Consider the following 20,308-nt stretch of genomic DNA (forward strand, 5'->3'; position numbering starts at 1 on the left):
CGGAGGAACTCACAGCCCAAGCTAATCAGCTGTCAGCGCAACAACAACAGCTCGTTCGGCTTACGGCAGCTGTTGAGGAGATGATGCGCTCCATGCAGGTACTACATCAGCCGGCACCCGCACCGGCACCCGCTATAACACAAGCCAGCTCGGCGGCGACCGCCACGCCCCTCTTAGTAACCTCCGCAAGCCCGCGACTCACGCTGCCCGAGAAGTTTGACGGCTCGCCGTCGAAATGCAAGGGGTTCGTCATGCAATGCTCCTTGTTCCTCTCTCAGCAGCCGGCACTTTACCCCACAGATGAAAGCAAGATTCTGCTCATGAACTCCGTTTTCACTGGCAGGGCGCTCGACTGGGCGACCGCATTGTGGACCAACCACGGATTTGCCCAATTTACCTTCGAATCCTTCCGACAAAGTCTGATTGATGTTTTTGATCACCCTGAGGGCGGCAAGAACGCTGGCGAGCAACTTCTGGCTCTCCGCCAAGGCACGCGGACAGCGGCGGATTACGCACTCTCCTTTCGAACCCTCGCAGCTCAAACCGGCTGGCTCGAATCCACGCACAAACTCCTTTTTCGGAAGGGCCTTGATGCAGAACTCCAATCCGAGCTGGCTTGTCGTGACGAAGGTATCTCCCTAGAACAGTTCATAACCTTGGCCATCCGCATAGACAACCTTATCCGTTCCAGACGCCCAGCCCGGTGGACGACACCTCTCTCACCGGTGCCCCAGACAACCAACACTTCTGAACCCATGCAGGTCGACCGGTCACATATCTCCCCCGAGGAAAGGGAACGCCGTTACGCCAACCGCCTCTGCCTCTATTGCGGTCAAGCTGGACATCAGCGCGTCAACTGCCCGACGCGTCCCTCACAAGCTTCACGTCCTGGGGTGAGTCTGCTCGTTTCCTCTACTTTACCAGGCACCTGTCTCGAGGTGCCCATTAAAATAACCTTCCGGTCAACCAGTACTAACACCCAAGCTTTGATTGACTCGGGGGCAGCGGGGAATTTTATTGATGAGTCGTTCTGTGTACAGTATAAAATTCCCCTGACGGCGTGTAACCCTCCTTTGACAGTGGCGGCGCTAGATGGTCGCCCCCTGGGATCCGGCAGAGTGTGCTACACCACCCGAGACCTCCTCCTGCAGGTGGGGGCACTTCATACGGAAACTATTCGCTTCTACGTCATCCAAGCTCCTCGCAACCCTGTGATTCTTGGCTTTCCCTGGCTCCGACTACACAACCCACAAATTTCCTGGCGGGAGAATCAGCTCACTCAGTGGGGGCCCACCTGTTCTATGAGGTGCCTACGCTCCAGCCGACCTACCCCCGTGGGGGCTGCCCACGTCATAAGGAACTCCGACACTGTCCCCACGATTCCTCCGGCATACGCTGACCTCAGTGAGGCCTTCAGCAAGGCCAAGGCGTCACAACTCTCACCACATCGTTCCAGCGACTGCGCCATCGAGCTCCTTCCCGGAGCCTCACCACCCCGTGGCAGAATCTATCCCCTGTCAGAACCTGAATCCCTCACCATGAAGTCCTACATAGAGGAGGAACTGGCCAAGGGGTTCATCAGACACTCCACCTCTCCAGCCGCAGCCGGCTTCTTCTTCGTGGGCAAGAAAGACGGTTCGTTATGCCCCTGTATCGACTATCGTGGCCTGAACGACGTCACAGTGAAATTCCGATACCCACTGCCCGTGGTTCCCTCAGCCCTGGAACAACTGAGGTCGGCCAAGATCTATACTAAGCTGGAGCTCCAAAGTGCCTACAATTTGATCCGCATCCAGGAGGGGGACGAGTGGAAGACCGCCTTCTCCACCACCAGCGGCCATTATGAATATCGGGTCATGCCGTTCGGCTTGTCCAACAGCCCCTCAGTGTTCCAATCTTACGTGAACGACGTCTTCAGGGACATGCTCAACAGGTGCCTTATTGTGTACATCGATGACATCCTAATTTACTCTGATTCCCTCGAGGAGCACATCATCCAGGTGAGAGCTGTCCTGAAGCGTCTTATCCAGCACCAATTGTATGCCAAGGTCGAGAAGTGTGAGTACCCCTTGAGGTCTGTTACCTTCCTGGGGTACATCATCAGCCCCGAAGGGGTGGCTATGGACGATAATAAGGTCCAAGCCGTACTAAACTGGCCTCAACCCTCCACAGTGAAAGAACTCCAACGCTTTCTGGGATTCTCCAACTTTTACCGAAGGTTCATCCGAAACTTCAGCACCGTCGCCTCACCTCTCTCCAACCTGGTAAAGGGGAATCAACACAAGCTCCACTGGACCCCCCGACTCCCTCCTGGCCTTCGCTCAGCTAAAGGAGCGCTTCACCTCTGCACCCATTTTGCACCACCCAGACCCCGACATACCTTTCGTCGTGGAGGTGGACGCCTCGAACACGGGCATTGGAGCGATCCTCTCCCAACGCCAAGGTAACCCTCCTAAGCTGTTTCCCTGCGCCTTCTACTCCCGCAAACTCTCTTCAGCCGAGAAAAATTATGACGTCGGCAACCGTGAACTCCTGGCTATGAAAGCCGCGCTGGAGGAGTGGCGACATTGGTTGGAGGGGGCCCGACATCCGTTCCAAGTGTTCACAGACCATCGAAATCTCGAATATCTTCGCTCTGCCAAGAGACTCAACCCCAGGCAAGCCCGATGGGCTCTTTTCTTTACTCGCTTTGACTTCACTATCACTTACCTCCCCGGGTCCAAGAATGTCAAGGCCGATTCTCTTTCCCGACAACACGAAGCCATACCTCAAGTTTGCAGCGCCGAACCCATAGTTCCTCCCGAGTTGGTTTTAGCCCCTATCCAGTGGGACCTCATGGCGGACATCTCTCAGGCCCATGCCTCCGCACCTCCACCGCCCGAATGCCCGCCTGATCGGACCTTTGTACCTCCCAGTCTGAGGGAGAGGACCCTGCGCTGGGTACATGATGCCCCGTACTCCGGCCACCCGGGTATCACAGCCACCATCCGCCTGCTGCGGAACCGCTTCTGGTGGCCGACGCTGTCAGATGAAGCGGCCGACTTTGTTAACAAATGCCAAACCCGCAACGTCGCCAAAACCCCCAAACAACCACCAGCCGGCCTGCTTCAATCTCTACCCATCCCTCGACGTCCCTGGTCGCACATCGCTGTGGACTTCATCACGGATCACCCTAGTTCTCAATGCCATACCACCATTCTAACCGTTGTTGACCGATTCTCCAAGGCCTGCCGTCTTATCCTGTTGCCCAAACTGCCCACTGCCCTGGAGACCGCCGAGCACCTATTCCAGTATGTCTTTCGGTACTACGGACTCCCCGAGGACATCGTCTCCGACCGGGGCCCACAATTCACATTGCATCTACCATGCAAAAAACTCAGTCCTAGGTATGTGGGTCCCTTCAAAATTATTAGACAAATCAATCCAGTTTCTTTCCGGTTACAACTCCCTGCTAATTACCGTATCTCTCCTACTTTCCATGTTTCCCTGCTCAAACCGGCTGATGCTCCGAGGACTGAGGAGGTGGCACCTCCCGGGCCCCTCCCCATGGTTGTGGGTGGTGAGGAGGCCTTCCTGGTACGCACCTTGCTCGACTCCAGGCGTCACCGAGGTCAGATCCAATACCTGGTGGATTGGGAGGGGTATGGCCCGGAGGAAAGATCCTGGGTCAGCGCCAATGACATCCTGGACCCCAACCTCATCACCGAGTTCCACCAGATCTATCCGGAGAGACCGGCCCCTCGACCTCGGGGAAGACCTCGACGCAGGTCGCATCCTCGCGTCCGGAGCCGCTCACAGGGGGGGGCTCTGTCACGAACACAGAGAGCGCCTCCCTCTCCAGTCATCGGAGATCTGATTCACCGGAGTATTGATCGCTAGAACTACATTTCCCAAACACCCGCATACCTAGGTCTGATTACTCTACAGCTGTTCCCTGTTTCCCACGCTCTATTTAAAGCCACTCAGTTCATTCATTCATTGCGAAGTCTTGTTTGCTCCGGCGACTCTACCAAGCAAGTTTGTATCCAGTTTATATTCTAGTCGTTCTGTGTACCGTTCCTGCCTGTTGTTTAGACCCTGTTAGTTTGCTGCCTGCCTTGTTTACCTCTTGCCTGCCCAGTTCAACGATTGTTTGCTGCCTGCCCTGATCTCTGCCTGCTCTTGTTATTCTTCTGCCTGCCTTCTACATTCTCTGTTTGCCTGCCATTGACCCTGCCTGTACGACTTGTGTGCTGTTTTCAATAAAATACCGCAGATGGATCCCAACTTGCCTGAGGCTTCATTACACTACCGGTCAAAAGTTTTGAATTCACTCATTCTTTATTATATATATAATAAAGAATGAGTGTTTCAAAACTTTATATTGGAACTAAATATATATATATATATATATATATATATATATATATATATATATATATATATATATATATATATATATATATATATATTTAACATTTTAGAATAATAGTAAAGTTATCAAATAAAATAAATGAAACTATGGGAATTATGTTGTGACTAAACAAAATCCAAAATAAATCAAAACTGTTATATTTTAGCATCACCCTGGGATGCTTTTTAACAGTATTGAAGGAGTTCCCATCTATGTTGGGCACTTATTGGCTACTTTTCTTTATTATTCGGTCAAAGTCATCAACTTCAATAACAATACATTTTAGTTTTATAATGAAATAAATTAATATGGTGGCACAATTATATTTTTGTCTACAAAACTAATTTCAAACATTTAAGCATACGCCTTCAGATCAAAAGATTTTTAAGATCATGAGAAACATTTCAGTCAAGTGTTTCAAAACTTTTGACCGGTAGTGTGTGTGTGTGTGTGTGTGTGTGTGTGTGTGTGTGTGTGTGTGTGTATATATATATATATATATATATATATATATATATATATATATATATATTATTATTATTATTATTATTATTATTTATTATATATTATTTATTTATATATATTTTTTCTTGCTTTTTCTTTGTCTTGTGCAGGGCTCTAAGAGAGTGAACATGAAATGTGAGTCTCTGTCCACCACTAAGGGTTCAGTGGCTGATAAACCCTTTCCATATTCGGACCATGAGTCCCTGACTGCTGAACTGGCCCTTATACAGTTAGAGGACAACAGACAGCATGGAATGAGGAACACGGAGTACTCAGATACTGGTATGTTGGCAAAATTTTCAGAGAATAGCACAGTGGAGAATGTAGGTGCATAAGGAATTTTGTTTCAGATTGTTTGTTTGTTTCGGAATACTGGATTAATGGAATATTCAAAAAATACCTGATATGTGTTTGATATATAGTATATCACGCCCAAGTACCAGGACTTTAACAACCATAGATATTGGGGGACCATCATATAAGGTGTCCCCTCCATTATTTATTATTCCGATGAACAAAAGATAGAGGCTGATTCTTGACTATTAGGCCTACCCTCAATCCAAAATATGTGGTTACAGTCTTGGAAAGTAACACTATGCCTCACCCTAAAACACTAGATTATTTTAGACCAGTCTCAGTAAACTGGGATTTACATATATATTATTTAAATACATATCTTGTAAATTCTAGTTTTGTCACACAATTTTGGTGTACACATTGTAATTGAGAAAAAATATTTATAGCCCATGCCATTTCTCTTTCAAAACATGTTTTTTTTCCAACTAGAGATTGGATCAACATTACCGGTACTTCAGTACCAAGTCGATACTAAAATTAAAAAGTTGTAAAAATACCAGTGTTTCTGCAGTACCGGTACATTGGATTAGAGCACTGAGTCAATTCAGTATGATTTGCAGACATCTGCTTTCAAATACTAACACGCTTATTAGTGCATGCTGTTACTCCTTTTACACTGAAATGGATGATTAATCAATTCAAAATAAAATAGTGAATTTTCCTAGTGTGATTATTAAACCATGTGATTATTAATAATAAATACAGTCTGCATGTGCTGCATGCTTCAGCACACACGTGAATTTCAAAAGCTGATTTCTAAAGGTCCTACTTGTAATGTTCACCTAATTTAGAAACTCTTCAAGGAAACATGCAATTTATTAACTTTATTATTCTCATTGATTTATTTAACTTTTTTAAATAGACTAAAGAAGAATGTTCAATAGCATGTTACCTTTTTTTGTTGTGGTATCGAAATTGGTATTTAGAATTGTAATGGTACCGACTAATTAAAAAATTTTGGTATCGTGACAACCCTAGTGCCAACCCATTTTAAAATGTTTTGGGGTTGAATGTTAGTTAAGTTAGTAAAAAAAATGCAAATATAGTTAAAAACTAGGGCTGTCAATCGATTAAAATGTTTTATAAAATTAATTACATGATATGCCGATCAATTAATCGAATTAATCACAATTTATCGCATATACAATATTTGCATAGAAAGGCCCCCAAATAAATGTTTTTTTTAATGTGTAATGATAAAATTATTGCAAAAAATTATATTTAAATTATTTGAAATATGATATTTAATAACTCTGATCATTAAAATACACTACATTATTGTGGAAGATGGGTAAAGCAATGATTACAAAAAGTATCTTTAGAAGGCAATATATTGCTTATTTCCATATTATTGAACAAAAACCTACCACTGGCCTACAGTCCACAGCAATCCATCTTCGCAATTGTATCCATCAATCCATCAGAGGTAGACTTAGTGGCTTATTCTACTTTCACTCCTAATTAAAAAGCAGTGTGTTTAATTTATTTTGTGTTAATTTAGAGTACCAGAGACACCCTACATATGTACACCCTTAACCCTAACCTTACCTTACAAATAATAACCATGGTTTTACTACATATATATTATAGTATAGTATAGTATAACAACAGTTAGTTCCGGTCCTCGAATCTGATTGGATGAGAGATGTTCCATGAGCACTGATGGTCTGACAAGATCAGCACTCAGACGCTTCACTGTTTGTGTATCACTACACTTGTGTTCTTGCCGTTCTAAACTAAAGTTTAAGAGCAGTGCAGATCTGTTAAGAGCTATGGTTTGTCCTTTTTAAAAAAAAATTGACATTACAAAGATCATTTTTATGTGTAATACGAGCCAGTTAGGTGATTTAGCTGCTTCAGCATTTTACATACAATAATGCTTCATGATCACTTATTACTACTACTAAAGCTAGGAAATAACTTTATATGGCTTTAAACGCACAACTTCAGCATTACTGCTCATTACAGCTGAGAGACACAACAGACTGATTAATTACAGGAACAGAAGGCTCTTACCTCTTATCGGACTTTCCACATAAACAGTGGACACACTGTTTAAATTGGAGGACATTGCGGTTTCTTTAGTGAATGACTCTTGCACACTGGCTACCGTGAAATAGGGTGAAATAGCCCTCTTGGACCGCTATTTTTCCACTGAGAAATCTGATCTTCAGAAAGCTGACAGCATCTCTGCTTGGGTGTGGTAACAGGTGATTGCACATGCTCCATCTCTCTCTCTCTCTCTCTCTCTCTCTCTCTCTCTCTCTCTCTCTCTCTCTCTCTCTCTCACACACACATACATACACATATCCATCCATCCATCCTTGTTTATTCAATAACTTGTTTGAAACAGCACAAGCCGTGATACTATTTCTGAAGTGACATTTTTGAATTTTGAATGAATGCTTGGACACATAATTTGGTTTGAACCAGCAATGGCAGATTCTGATCCGCCACGTAATAAAGTAGTTCCACACACAAATGAGTTTTTATGACCGTACTCAGTTTTTCAAAAATTTTTAAAATGTACTTGTTCATTGAACTGTTATATATAAGCAATATCACACTTACAATTGTGCTATATGGCCCTAAATCAGCACTGCTGTGATTACCTACAGCACTCAGCCTGTGGCCTCGTGTGTGTGGCCAAATCACTGCAGTGCTGATGTAGGGTCATATCACACTCTTGCTCCTCTGATATTGCTTAAATATACATTGGATATAGTATATCATTTTGTGAATATTCTTAGCGGCAGTGCTTACAACGTGGTGTCTCTGTAAAGTTGCGTTTTTTTAATTCATCCCCTTTAAAGCACTGCCACTACAGCCGTACGCATCCAGACGGACTTCTTTGTCCATTGCGTCGCATCTTACAATGCTCTAAACATGTTTTTAAACTTTACATTTTTGGCAACAAAATTATATGATATGGTTCCTTACACGTATCGCTTCAGTTCCAAGATGAAATGTCTTCTGTATGGTGCTAAAAGTAGGTTAAATGTTGTCCCCAACAGATGAGGTTTGATTGAGTATTAAATAAACCCACCCACCTCCTTACCCTAAACCTTAAACTTTAAACCTAAACCTAACCGATAGCGTCAGAAAAGCAAATGTGAAATGAAAAACACAATTGTTGAAGCAACCATGTCATTGTGTGGTGCTTCTACAGTAAGTCCCTTCCAGCTCACATGTCGAACTGCATGCTCTTCAGCACTCGTACCCCATCGGTTGCATTGCAAGTTCAATGCTCTATCATGTTGAGCTGCAGTGCAATTTAATCAAGTGAAACTAAAAGTAGTAAAAGTGTTTAGATGTCATAAGATAACATTGTGTGAGGAACAGGGAAAAGTAAGTGATTTATGCTTTTTTACTCCTGATTTGTGTCTGATGAAAGTCTGTGTTGTTGTAGCGCCTCTAGTGTTCATTTGACCAGGAAACTGCTGCTAGATGTACAACGAGCCACTTAAAACTAGTTTTACAAAAATGTAGGTATAGTAATGTGATTTTATGAGACCAGGTTGAGTTTTGCTTTAATATTTTTGTGTCTTCCTCCAGCAGTCCCTGTATCAGAGCAGATGGACGTAGTCTCAGAGGCTCGAGCAGTGATAAAGGAAGGCCTGTGTCAAACAGAGGTCCTGCAGGCCAAAGCCATGTGTCTGATAGGCGGAGGTCTGCTGCTACTGCTGCTGCTGCTGGCTATGGCCTTCCTTCCCTGCTTATGCTCTGGAGGCCACTTCTCCTTCACCACAGTGGGCCTTCTGGGAGCTGTGTGCATGATCATCTTGCTATCCGGAGCTCTACTCTACCTTTTCTTTGCCATACACATCAAAGTCTTGAAAGAGACTGAGGACCAGATGAAACTGACCTCAAATTACCTCCAGACTATACTGTCAGGGCATAGGGTGTTGGAGTCTTCATTCTCTGATGGTTCTCCAGAACACCAGCCCTTTAAACGGGAGGAGTGAGTTTGTTCAGATGGAGGTTGACCCCTAAGTGCTGGTCTGGGATCAGGTTACTGTACCTCTATGTTACATCATAGCTAGGGTATAAATTGAAAAGCTGACCCAAGAACAGTGTTCTGAGGCAATACCTACCTCAAAACAATAAGTGATGGCATTAATAATAGAGCTGCTATTCTGGCTGGTTTAGATGAACTGAAACTTCCCCATTTGTTTTTGTGAGGGTGATTACTGAATTCTATGCATGTGTCATTGTTTCTCAAGCCCGCAAAGACACATCCTGACTGTGGAAATTGTGCTTATTGATATTTTAATGTTACTTAAAAGAGACTTCAATAGAGTTGTTGCATCATATTTTAAGCATTTTAGAACTGCTCAGTTCAATTAATCATAATTATGAATAAATCACAACAAATCTTAAATTATTTTAATGGGATAATTTTAACAGAATTTTTCATAGTGACACAAGGATCTTAAAAGCCAGGACCTTTAACCAGGAGTCTGTGGACAATTGTGTGGCATAAAATCAAACAGCATAGGATTTTCTTTAAAAATAAATAAATAGGCTAAAGCTGTTCTATGTATTTCTAAATGCGGTACATTAATGATCTGTTTTGCATTATGGAAAGAAATTATCTTTGTTAAAAGTTATTACTTAACATTATAAATTATTACAGGAAAAAGTACATTGGGGGTTGCTGGGTCTGTACATTTTGAAAACTCCAGGATCATTGCAGGTGAAAATAGAGTTAAAGGGTTAGTTCACACAAAAATCTAAATTCTCTCATCATTTACTCACCCTCATGCCATCCCAGATATGTATGACTTTCTTTCTTTAAGTCTCCCAAAAGCACATAAAGGCAGCATAAAAGTAATCCATACAACTCCAGTGGGTAAATCCATGACTCCTGAAGTGATGTCATAAGTTTGGGTAAGAAATAGATACATATTTAAGTCCCTTTTTACTATAAATCTCCACTTTCACTTCCATGTTCTTCTTTCTTTTTTATCGATTCACATTCTTCGTGCATATCGCAACCTACTGGGCATGGCTGGTCAAAGGTGGAGATTAATTGGGAAAAAATACTTAAATAATGATCAGTTTCTCGCCCATATCTATCATATCGCTTCTGAAGATATCAGTTTAACCAATGGAGTCATATGGATTACTTTTATGCAGACTTTATATGATTTTTGGATCTTCAAAGTTTTGGTAAACATTCACTTGCATTGTGTGGACCTACAGAGCTGAAATATTCTTTTAAAAATCTTAATTTGTGTTCTGCAGAAGAAAGAAAGTCATACACATCTGGGATGGCATTAGGGTGAGTAAATGATGAGAGAATTATTCTTTTTGAGTGAACTATCACTTTTAGCTCTATTGGTAGCATCTGTTGCATGTCGATTACTACAAACAATAATTTCCACTCATCCCATACTAAAAACAACCAAAAAATGACAAATGTTTTGCAGTTGTATGCTTTTAATGAAAGTCTATGGGACAAATATAAAATGAGCCTGAGTTGTACTTAACCTGGAATATTCCTTTAAATAGTTTCCTCGCAGTCCACAAGATGGTGCTCTTGCTTAATTAAGTGATCAACACATTCCCATGCAATACAAGTAGCTCATGTAAAATCAGAATGCTGAAAAGCTGAATTGACATTAGTCACAAAAGCACAGGATTTATCACTTAAGAAGTTGTCTCAAAAGCCTGACATGGAGTTCCAAACATCCTTTCTTCATTGAAAGAAATACCAAATACATCAAAATTGGTCACTTATGGAACACAGTTTAACCTAAAAAAGGCATACGAGAAGAGCAGAAGTATATGAGAAGTTCTATAAATGACCATATGTTATTGGTTTTATGAATATTTTAGAACAACAGCTGGAAAAGTCCCATGCAAACTTTGTATATTTGCGTCTGCAATACAAAAATCTTACCCAAAACAAACTAAAAGTTAAACTATTCAGCCATTGTAATTTGTGTTTATTTATTTTTTATAATGTGTGCAAATAAGTGAGTCAGTGTGTGGCATGTGATACAGAACAGCAAAAAAAAAAAACAGAACACAAAAGTTTTGCATACAGTGTTTGCGGTGGTATTAGCGAGCTATTATTTTCAGTGTTTTGTTTCTATGACATTCCAGACTGCTTTACATGAAGACTGGAATTTTGTTACGTAACAAAACTTTACGGGAAAAGTACAATTCAGTACGAAGCAAGTAAGGTGAAAGATACACTAAGATGGTAAGATGCACTTCTGACAAACACAAGTCCAATGATCTCAATGATCAACCAACATTTAACGGTTGATTAAAAACTATAACACAACAACTATGGGCTTATTATAGCCTAATATAGACTTCAAATACTTTTAAAGCTCTTTTTATTTGACCACAACAAGGTGAAACATGATTTTGTAAAATTGCATCAATAGGCCTATTTTATTAAATTAATCTTTAGTAATAATGATATTTGACAGTATAAATAAAGAATACAAGCTTTATATGACCTGCAAAATTTCAATATTTGCACATTTCAATTTCATAACAAAATCCCATCAAATTGAATTGAGTAATCTTTAACAAAATAAAATAAAAACAGTTTTATTGATTTGAGTTAAAAATTTTACAAATTTAATTTGATTGAATTTTGTTATAAAATTGAAAAGTGAAAACTATTTTTTTTTTTAAAGCCTAAATATAACTATTAGAACAATTACAGTAATCTAATAAAATAATAATTCTGTTTAGCACATTTGAAAAATGCATGCATTGGGGGATTATAATTTTTTTTTAACCTTAAATATGCTTCATGTGGTAGCATGTTATTTAACTGGTTTTAACCTGTGGTGTAGTCTAGGACATAAGCCGTATGCCAACCTATCTTTCTTAGGATTTTGCAAATGACCACCTAAAATGAGTGATGATACGTATGGCCGCCAGAACAATAGGCTTTTTTAGGGCTCATACACAGGCAACATACAATATTAAGAACCAAGACTTTGAAAATGTACCCCCCAAAAATCTTCAGTTATTATTTTTTTGTTGTGAAACATAAACCTACTAAATAAAAATCCATAATAAATAAAATACTATATATATAAGTGCATGTGCCTCGGGTGCAACATCACCATTTCTTCAGAATTTTCTGACTGAAGGACAAGAATGCATCGTTCATACCTCGAAACTCTGAAGTAGTAGTGCGGACAGATTTTGTGATGTCTCGCTCCCTTTCATCTCAGGGAACAGATGTTACATGAGTAACCGGAGACGTTCCCTATTGATTCAGTTCACTCCACATTGCGACAAACACTTAGGGAGACCCATCACACTGCACTAACATCACACCCCGAGATGCACCAGGGCATAAACACTTGGAAAAGAATATGTAAATGAGGTTACTTATTATAACATGTCTTCAAGTGTGTAGGATAATGAATAACCCCACATGGTGAAAACTATCTGAAGTTAACCTTAGTCTGAAGAGCTATACAAGATTTTTTAATTGAACCCCTTCATAACCAGAGGTAGGGGGAGGTTCATTTCTTATTGGAAGTGCATGTGACTATTCTAGTGGGAATAAATTGGATAGTGGCCTACACAGACAGCCCGTCCGTAATAAGGAGCTTGGTCTCACCTGCTGAGTGATGGAATAGTAAGCTCTCTAGACAGAGAGGATACGCAGAGCGATGGATGCCATGTTTAATTTATAAAACCTTGTGAAAGTGTTCTGCGAAGAACATCCGGCTACAAGGTATATGTCCTGCAGGGATATACCATTTGTCCATGCCCATGATGAGGCCATTCCTCTAGTTGAATGCACGCCAACAGGGCATCTTACGCCTTGTGATTCATAAGCGAAGATGATCGCATCAACGATCTAGTGAGAGATCCTTTGCTTGGGGACAGACATGCCTTTTGTGCATACTCCATAACAAACGAAGAGCTGATCTGACCGTCTGAACTGGCGGGTTCGCTCCACATATGTGTGTAATGCCTGCACAGGGCATAATACATTTGTAAACTGCTCCTCATCCGAATTAAAAGGCGGGGAAGAGAAGGTGCGTGGAACGCACCTTAGGACTTTTTTGGGTGTGATTGTGGCTTTTGAAAGCCCGGCCCGAATTCAAGACATGAACTGTCAGTCAAAAGTGCCTGTATATTCACAATCCATTTAACTGAGGCCAGAGCTAACAGCAGTGCAGTAATTATAGAGAGCACACACAACTCAATAGATTCCAATGGTTCGAACGGGGGCATGTGAGCACCTTTAGCAACTTTAGATTTAAATCCCACTTTGGAAATGTAGCAGGACAAGAGGGGAATATATATATATATATGTATGTATGTATTTTTTTATTTATTTTTTTTCCCTATTGTGTATTTCCATATGTACTTTATTTTCTATTCACTTTTATTTTTATTAAATATTTTTATTATTATCTCTGTCTTGTTGCTTTATTGTTTGTGCACTGGAAGCTTCTGTCACCCTGACAAATTCCTTGTATGTGTAAGCATACTTAGCAATAAAGCCCATTCTGATTCTGATTCCTATTGGCAGATCTGCAGAGCTTGTCAGAGCGAGCGACGTAACCAGCTTAGCAAAGGGTCAATTTAATTTTTTTGTACTGCCCTGAGGAAGCTATTTGGCATAACAGATTTTCACAAATATTCCACAAGACAAAATAAAAACTTATCTGACTATACACCCAACACTAGTAAGGACCAATCAATAGTGTTGTCATTTGCATATAGTGTTTTGAATAGCAGTTGACAGTCAGCCAATGCACCACATTTTCCCACAGAGATTAAAGATGTACCCAATTATCAGTGCCATCTCTGCATTTTTACGTCTTTTGCAATGAACAACTGTTTTGCTTTCAAATACGGTTGCTATGAAACGGCAGGTAATTGATGAGTTTAAAATGTGAATGTGACTGTACAGCCGTGGCCAAAAGTATTGGCAGTGACATACATTTTGTGTGTCGCAAAGTTTTCTGCTACAGTTGTGGTGTTGATTCACTTTGTTTCCAGATTATTGTGCAGAGTGATCAAATGCATTTTAAATAATTGCAAAAAGCTTCATAACTTTATCACAAAAACCCAAATTTCACTGTTTTTTTTACCCTACTAGCTAACATCATTTCAATAATCATATTGAAAATCAAAGCACCTGGGAAAGTATGAACGGGTACTAGTCAGGTGAAATCACTCTATCAATCTGATTGGATTATAAGAGCAGACTGATTGCTATAAAAGTAGGGAAGAAGTGCTTCCAATCATTGTGTTCTTGTTCGCAATGGTTACCTCTAAAGAAAGATGTGCAGCCATCATCGCTTTGCATCAAAATGGCCTCACATGCAAGGAAATTGCTGCAAAGATTATTGCACCAGAAAGAACCATTTACCAGATCATCAAGAACTTCAAGGAGAGAGGTTCAATTGCAGTGAAAAAGGCTTCAGGACGTCCCAGAGTGTCCAGCAAGCTCCAGGACCATCTCCTCCTGAGGAGTCAGTTACGGAATCGTGTCACCACCAGTGCAGATCTTGCTCAATATTGGCAGCATATTGGCAGTGAGGCGAAGTCTTTTGGACAATGGCCTGGTGTCAAAAAGGGCAGCAAAGAAGCCACTTCTCTCCAAGAAAAACATCAAGAACAGACTGAAATTCTGCAGAAAGTACAAGGATTGGACAGCAGAAGACTGGTGCAAAGTTATTTTCTCTGATGAAGTCCCATTCCGACTGTTTGAGACATCTGAAAAATTGATAGTCCGGAGAAGAAAAGGTGAACGCTACCATGAGTCCTGTGTCGTGCCAATAGTGAAGCATCCTGAGACCATCCATGTGTGAGGTCGCTTTTCATCCAAGGGAGTGGGCTCTCTCAAAATTCTGCCCAAAAACACTGCCATGAATAAAGAATGGTATCAAAACATCCTGCATGAGCAACTTCTCCCAATGATCCAGGAGCAATTTGGTGATGATCCGTGCATTTTCCAGCATGATGGAACACCATGTCACAGGGCAAGAGTGATAATGAAGAGGCTCGGAGATCATTACATTGAAATTTTGCATCCGTGACCAGGCAACTCCACATATCTTAATCCCATTGAGAACCTGTGGTCAATCCTCAAAAGGCAAGTGGACAAACAGAAGCCCACAAATTGTGATCAACTCCGAGCACTAATAAAACAAGAATGGATCACCATCAGTCAGGATTTGGCCCACAAGCTAATATCCAGCATGCCAGAGCGAATTGCAGAGGTTATGAATAACACTGTAAATATTGACTCTTTGCATATATTGAATGTTTTTGCAAATAAAAACATATGAACATTTATGAAATGCTTATCATTGTTTTCCAGTATACCATAGAAACATGTTAAAAAAGAATCTACAAATACTGAAGCAGCAAACTTTGCAAAACACCAAATGTATGTCACTGCCAATACTTTTGGCCACGGCTGTGATTGGTCCGCTGCGCAACACCTCAAGTGGGCGTGGTCTAGGTGTGGTTCTCCACAGCATTAGTGTACGGATCTTGGCGGATAGGCGCGAGCAGTCATATTGAGAGAGAGAGCAAACATATTGAGAGAGAGAGCAGACATATTGAGAGCGAGCAGCAATGACGGCTGATCCGCTTCGCTCGGCCATGGCACCCAGCTCGATGGAGGATACCTCTCTGGTGCTGCCGTCCGACAGAAAACAGCGCACTGGGCAGCAGCGCGTCCTGGAGCAGGTCAAATCCATTAGGAGAAACAAGACAGTTAAAAATGATTCCATTCCTTCACCAACAAGTAAGAATTCTGTCTAGGCTATATGCTGACATGTATAATATAAGAAAAAGCATAAATCGGTAAATGATGCTAAATGAATAATCTGAAGTTCTTTTCAGATAATAGTAGCATAATTGTATACATTTAACGATGAGTAAAGTGAAGATCCAGAAGACTGACATTTAAATGCATAGAGGAAACAGACCTGCTGCATGTTTGTCTGGCAGTAAAATTGGAAAACCTGCCACCATGAGCAATTATTTCTACCTGGTCCAAAGTAGTTTTGTCGGTGTAACAATGTATTCAGGCTTCTTCAGTGATGTTAGATTATATTTTGACCTGAATTAAACCAGTTATTTTAGATGTACATTAAGCAAATCTTTTAGATTAACGTGGTTTTTTTTTTCTTCTTTGTTTTGTTTGTTGTGCATCTTGAAGCAATTTGACAACAATCTGCAGCAAGTTTTTGAGGCAAAGCTGCATTCATTTTAAATTAATACAATACCACCACCACCAAAATAAATCAACTTTTCTGACAGTCTTCCAAACACTTGGGTGTGTCTTAATTGCTGCCTGCCTTGCAAATTTTTGGGGGGGCAATTATTATTTATTTATTTGTATCCAAAAATGCTGCATGCCATCTGAATATCAGCATGTGCCCATCATGTCCAAAATAATGTACAGGCCTTTGATGCTCAAAATTCAGTCTCAGTAGCTCACTAGTTTTTCAGACATGATGATATAGATATACAAATATATTTTAGGCATTTTTTAAAGACTTGCACATTTCAATTTCATAACAAGGTTGATATTGAATTGTGTAATATGTAACTAAAATACATTTATAAAACTTAAATTATTACGTTTTTTTTTAAAGACTACATTTTATTTAATGGAATGTTGTTATTAAAATGAACTACGGTAATCTGTAAATCTACGGTAAAACTGAACATTTAATAATTATAAAAGAATTAGAGTAATGGATTGCATGTCAGACTGCTGGACATTGATGTAATAATGTTTCTAAATGTTATTAATGACATTAATATTTTTTCAATGTTATTAATGTATTTTGAAAAATATAAGCAAAAAAGCTGTGCCTACACTATAGTCACTGTAATATATAAAAGTCAAATTTCAACCAAATTATTATTGTTATTATTTATAAATTGTATTCATTTTTAACTGTGTATTGGACATAAAATTATTTTGGTAAGTTTTAAATCTGCATATGAGTCATGCTCATGTCATCTTGCACTGTAAAAATGTAAAATCTGCAGTTGTTATCTTAAGTAGCTATTTCTTTCTGACTTGCCCTATTATGACTTCTATTATGGCCTTCTTGTATATTTAATATATATATATATATATATATATATATATATATATATATATATATATATATATATATATATATATATATATATATATATATATATATTATTACTATTGTTATTATTATTTTGGTACCTGACCAAATGAGTGTATGAAACACAATCTGTGTAGTTTGTATATTGTCAATTTGTTTGCACCTTCTGCAGGTCAGACGTCAGTGACAGAATACAGTGAGCCTAAATTCCAGTTCTCACCGACAAATATGAATGACACCCGTTTCAAATGGAGTAGCTCCAACATGAGCACAAACCAGAACAGAATGGTAAAAACTGCACTCAATATGATGTATGATACGTATGCTTCTTGAGAACAATGATTTAAGTTTGTGGCCTATGTAGAGTTTCACTCTCACGTCAGGAACACGCACAGAGGTATCTAACCTAAAATTTGTCCAAAATATTTTTTTATATTCATCAAAGAACAAATAAAGATTGACTAATTATTATATTGATCAAACATATAAGTATTATTTGATTTATTATATAATAAATGTTTATAAAATTGCAATTAAATGTGCCTTTTCAAGTTTTTATTTTCTTCAAACTAATGGTGCGTTCACATACAATGCAAAGGGAGCGTTTTACGTGACGCAATAACATACATTTTGCTCAGATAATACTCACGCTGTGCTTTGCAAACACACCTTTCACAGTATGCCTGTGAAATAATGCATTGTGCGCATGGCTATAAAAACAGTATACTTTAATTTATTCTGTGTTGCTAAGGAATAGGTTCATACACAATAATAGCTTTGAGTAGCCTTACGGCCACAAACCCTCAAAGGTGCACTCAGAAATTTTTTCCCCATTTAATTTTTTTTTCTCCTAAACATATAAATTGTCATTTTGAAACATATGTATAAAATCATGACCGCTCACTTGAGATGAAGCTTCCAGTCATATCCGTAATCTTATAGAAGCTGTTTTATTCTACATGCGGGAAGGGTGCCATCACGGGAGTTGCCATTCTAGAATCACATAACCAGCTGAATGCTACTTGCTAAATCTCAGTAACCATCTTGTTACTAGACACTTTCACTCATGGATTAAATTAATCATGGTGGATTGTGAATAGTGAATTTCCACAATGGTATCTGTAACTGAAAACTATTGATTTTGAATGCTGTTTCATCCACACCACTAGGTGTCACTAAGTCCAAGATGACATGGGCAAAAAGTGCACATTTAAGATTTGTCTTGTGAATCTTGGTTTGTTTGTAGATGTACAAGCTAGAAAGCTGTTTAATGGCTTTACTAATATTCATGGAAAAAAAAATGTATGTTAAGAAAACCCTTTGTTATAGCTGTGTATTGTCACATAGTGTTTTCCTAATTTAAAAGGATTGTTCACCCAAAAATGTAAATTCTCTCATGATTTACTCACCCTCATTTCATCCCAGATGTGTATGACTTTCTTTCTTCAGCAGAACACAAATAAAGATTTTTTGAAGAATATTTCAGCTCTGTAGGTCCATACAGTGCAAGTGTATGGCTGCCAACATTTTGACACTCCAAAAATCACATAAATCTAAAAAGTATTTTAGATATAAAATACTTAATACATACATTTGGAAAAATATTCCATAAGACTCCAGTGGTTAAATCAATGTCTTAAGAAGCGTTATGATAAGTGTGGCTGAGAAGCAGATCAATATTTAATTACATTTTTATTATAAAATCTCCACTTTCACCTTCTCCTTCTAGTGTTTTATGTGATAGAAATTCTTCATGCATATGAAGGTTTTGTAAGGTGCTGTAAGCGATATGTTTTCATGGAAAAGTGTGCAAAAAATGTTCCTCCTTAAAGATATTAATGACATAAGTGTTCTGAGGTATCTCTGTGACAGCTGTAGACTTTGTAATCTGCAAACAAATATGTGTCTGCAGAACACAGACATTGACGCTTTTTACCTGTCAGTCATTTTCCTCGTTCTCATAGTGTAAAAAGAAAAAAAAGAAGTAGAGAGAAGCAGATAACGACATTTAGAATAGAGAAAGATAACTTAGCAGCTGTATCATTTTGTCAGTGCTGACTACATTTAGTTTTTTAATTTTATTTTCTTATCAATGCAAAAGTAAAATAACACATTTTATTACACTAAATATAAAAAAAAATAGTAATATTTAAAATTTGTCTAGATTTACTTTGCTAAATAAGGCGTAAATGCATCGTCACATGCTGCAAAAAGGGTCCATTGTCTCACAGAGCGAGGTCAAATTACACTTGATGTTTTTACGCACTATACTGTAGCTGCTGTTAAGACACGCTTCTCTGCAGTAGTTTGGGGTTTCTGTCATTGTGCAACCCTCAGTTCAATTTGCTATGAGGATTGTTTTTTGCATCAGTAAGTCAGTCTTTGCAATGTGTTTGCTGTCCTTTTTAAAAGGTGAAATTCAGCCTGACAATACTTGATGCATTTACCATAAAGAAAGCTTTGTTTCCTTGCAATATATTCTTAAATACTGCTCCATATAGCTGTATATTTGGCACCATATATCCAAATAATTTTGAAGGCTTCATGTGCATACAGCATCTATTGCCCTGATTCACAGTCTTCTTTACTGCCGTTATAATATTTTGTATGCTTTGCAGTTAGAAACTGAGATACAGCTGCAACTCAAACATTGGAAAAACTATTTTGAACAATTCTAAAACAATTCTTTATGCTTTGTAGTACCAATACTTTCATGAACCCAGTTGATATCTATTGTTCTAGCAAGCTGCTTGCCTTCAAACAATTCAACGAGTCTTTGCTGTGCATTGGCAAAGGTTATCTTTCTTTTTCTGCAAGTTGGACATTTTCATAATGTAAAAACCCCAAAACTCCATGCGGCATGCATAACAGACACCTTTTTTTAAATATAACAGAACAATGAACATGAACAAATCTCTTTATATTCTCATCTTGCTCAAAAATGCAT

The 20,308-nt window shown here is 39.4% G+C and overlaps 2 protein-coding genes across 2 annotated transcripts in view; both read left to right on the forward strand.

Moving 5' to 3' along the window:
* smpd2a (sphingomyelin phosphodiesterase 2a) overlaps positions 1-11,160 on the forward strand; it is a 31,371-nt gene extending 20,211 nt beyond the window's left edge. The window contains exons 9-10 of the mRNA XM_052106000.1: positions 5,008-5,179; positions 8,810-11,160. Coding sequence (XP_051961960.1) covers positions 5,008-5,179; positions 8,810-9,219 — 582 coding nt within the window. The 3' untranslated portion in view covers positions 9,220-11,160. The remainder of the gene's footprint in view (positions 1-5,007; positions 5,180-8,809) is intronic.
* A 4,615-nt stretch (positions 11,161-15,775) lies between these two features.
* The window catches only part of LOC127628453 (plakophilin-1), a 33,454-nt gene continuing 28,921 nt past the window's right edge, over positions 15,776-20,308 (forward strand). The window contains exons 1-2 of the mRNA XM_052105201.1: positions 15,776-16,013; positions 17,534-17,649. Coding sequence (XP_051961161.1) covers positions 15,842-16,013; positions 17,534-17,649 — 288 coding nt within the window. The 5' untranslated portion in view covers positions 15,776-15,841. The remainder of the gene's footprint in view (positions 16,014-17,533; positions 17,650-20,308) is intronic.

Source organism: Xyrauchen texanus, chromosome 35, assembly GCF_025860055.1.
Source record: "Xyrauchen texanus isolate HMW12.3.18 chromosome 35, RBS_HiC_50CHRs, whole genome shotgun sequence".
NCBI classification, from domain to species: Eukaryota; Metazoa; Chordata; class Actinopteri; order Cypriniformes; family Catostomidae; genus Xyrauchen; species Xyrauchen texanus.